At 31.0% G+C, this 1,676-nt stretch overlaps 1 protein-coding gene across 1 annotated transcript in view; it reads right to left on the bottom strand.

Moving 5' to 3' along the window:
- LOC106475637 (E3 ubiquitin-protein ligase PDZRN3-like) overlaps positions 1-1,676 on the bottom strand; it is a 16,801-nt gene that overhangs the window by 10,886 nt on the left and 4,239 nt on the right. Inside the window, exons 3-4 of the mRNA XM_022379697.1 lie at positions 634-872; positions 33-36 (exon numbers count right to left, since the gene is read on the bottom strand). Of these exons, the coding sequence (XP_022235405.1) occupies positions 33-36; positions 634-872 (243 nt within the window). The remainder of the gene's footprint in view (positions 1-32; positions 37-633; positions 873-1,676) is intronic.

Here is a 1,676-nt window from a genome sequence, read left to right on the forward strand (position 1 = left end):
ATATATATATATATAATTTATTCTAAACATACAAGTCTATTGTTGTACACAATTTAAAACTGTAAACATTTTAAAAATAGGATTATATTTTTTGAGATAAAATGTAATGACGGAACAATGAGTAATTGAATTGCATTCAGAGAGTGTGCAATTGAACTCGAGCACGTGAGACGTTTGTTATATCGCGACTGTTCAAATTAAGTGTATCGTAAAGTTGTATTCGGAAAGAATAAACCAGTTTTATTTAAGAAAGGACTTGTGTCGCTAAAGTTTCATCGGAACGAATTTACGGAAAATTAACTAACGACTGGAGGCGTAACATTAGAATTATGCCAGGACGAGTGGTTGACTGGAACTAAGTTCACTAGTGATACTGAGATATATTTTATACCGTGATACTGTTGGAGCTACTGACTGACTTGAAGTTTTCCAGCTTACAACATTTTTCTAGGGCAAACAACTAAAACATTAGTAAAAGAACAATGTTGTATCTATTTTTAACTGAGAAATGTGAGTATAGATTTCATCTTTATAGTTTGTATGATATAAGAAAAAAATATTATAGTTTTTTACTCTAAAGATTTGTAAAAATACCACATTTAAAGAGAATTACAGATTATAAAAAACTCAAACCTTGACCGTCCAATAGGGAAAAATCCAAATGGCGGTTCTTCCCAACCTCCTGACCACTCAGTTTGTGTTGTTCCATCACATTGCATGACGTAATCAACTATTCCATCTACATTTTCTGAAGCCATGTTGGGCTTAGCGGATTCTTGACGAAACACTTCTAAAACGATTGGTTCTTGAGTTTTGCAAAATGCGTTAACTGCTTCTTCGACATTACCACACGACAGGTCCTGTCCGTTTACCTAGTTAAATGTTCAGGAATAGAAAATGATATTAAATACCTAGCCCTAATCTTTTAGTATACATATTTCAAAATGTCGAACCATAGAAACTGGCGTAAATATGAATTGTATTAACTGAAAAATAATGTTAATTTTTCTAATGAACAAGATTTAAAGAACTGAAAAAAAAAATCATTCAAACACAGTTTTAAATGTCCTTCTTGAGAACGTAGTATTAAGAAGGTCGTACTTTTAAGAACATCAATACGCCAAATAAAATAAGTTTAGAGAAATACGTGATAAACAATGCTTATAAAATCGTAGTTTTAAGAACATCAATACGCGAAATAAAATAGGTTTAAAGAGATACGTGGTAAATAGTGCTGATAAGCTCGTACTTTAAGAACATCAATAAAATATATTTAGGGTGATATTCTAGACATATTTGAACTAGGATTAGTTCGTTCTAATAAGCCAATATTATCTGCTTGCCAAAAACAAAAAATAACTGCAGTATAATAGCTTGTTAGAAGAGAAAGAAGTGCCTACCTGGAAAATTGATGTAAAAAAACAAAACAAAATATTAATGTTACGAGTACAATACTTATAATTAGAAGGAAAATTAATAAACAAAAAATATTGGTAGTAAAGCATGATTTCACTCATTTTTGTTAGGCCTAAAAATCCTTATTACTTCGCCTGCTTAGGCACTTGATATCGCTTCAATAATAACGCAGATCCTGAATAAAAAAACGAACTAGTTAGATCACGATAACATTGAACGTTTTCTACTGTTTAACAATCAGCCATGATACAAAAAAAGGC

This window comes from Limulus polyphemus, unplaced genomic scaffold, assembly GCF_000517525.1.
Source record: "Limulus polyphemus unplaced genomic scaffold, Limulus_polyphemus-2.1.2 Scaffold8903, whole genome shotgun sequence".
In the NCBI taxonomy this organism is placed as follows: domain Eukaryota; kingdom Metazoa; phylum Arthropoda; class Merostomata; order Xiphosura; family Limulidae; genus Limulus; species Limulus polyphemus.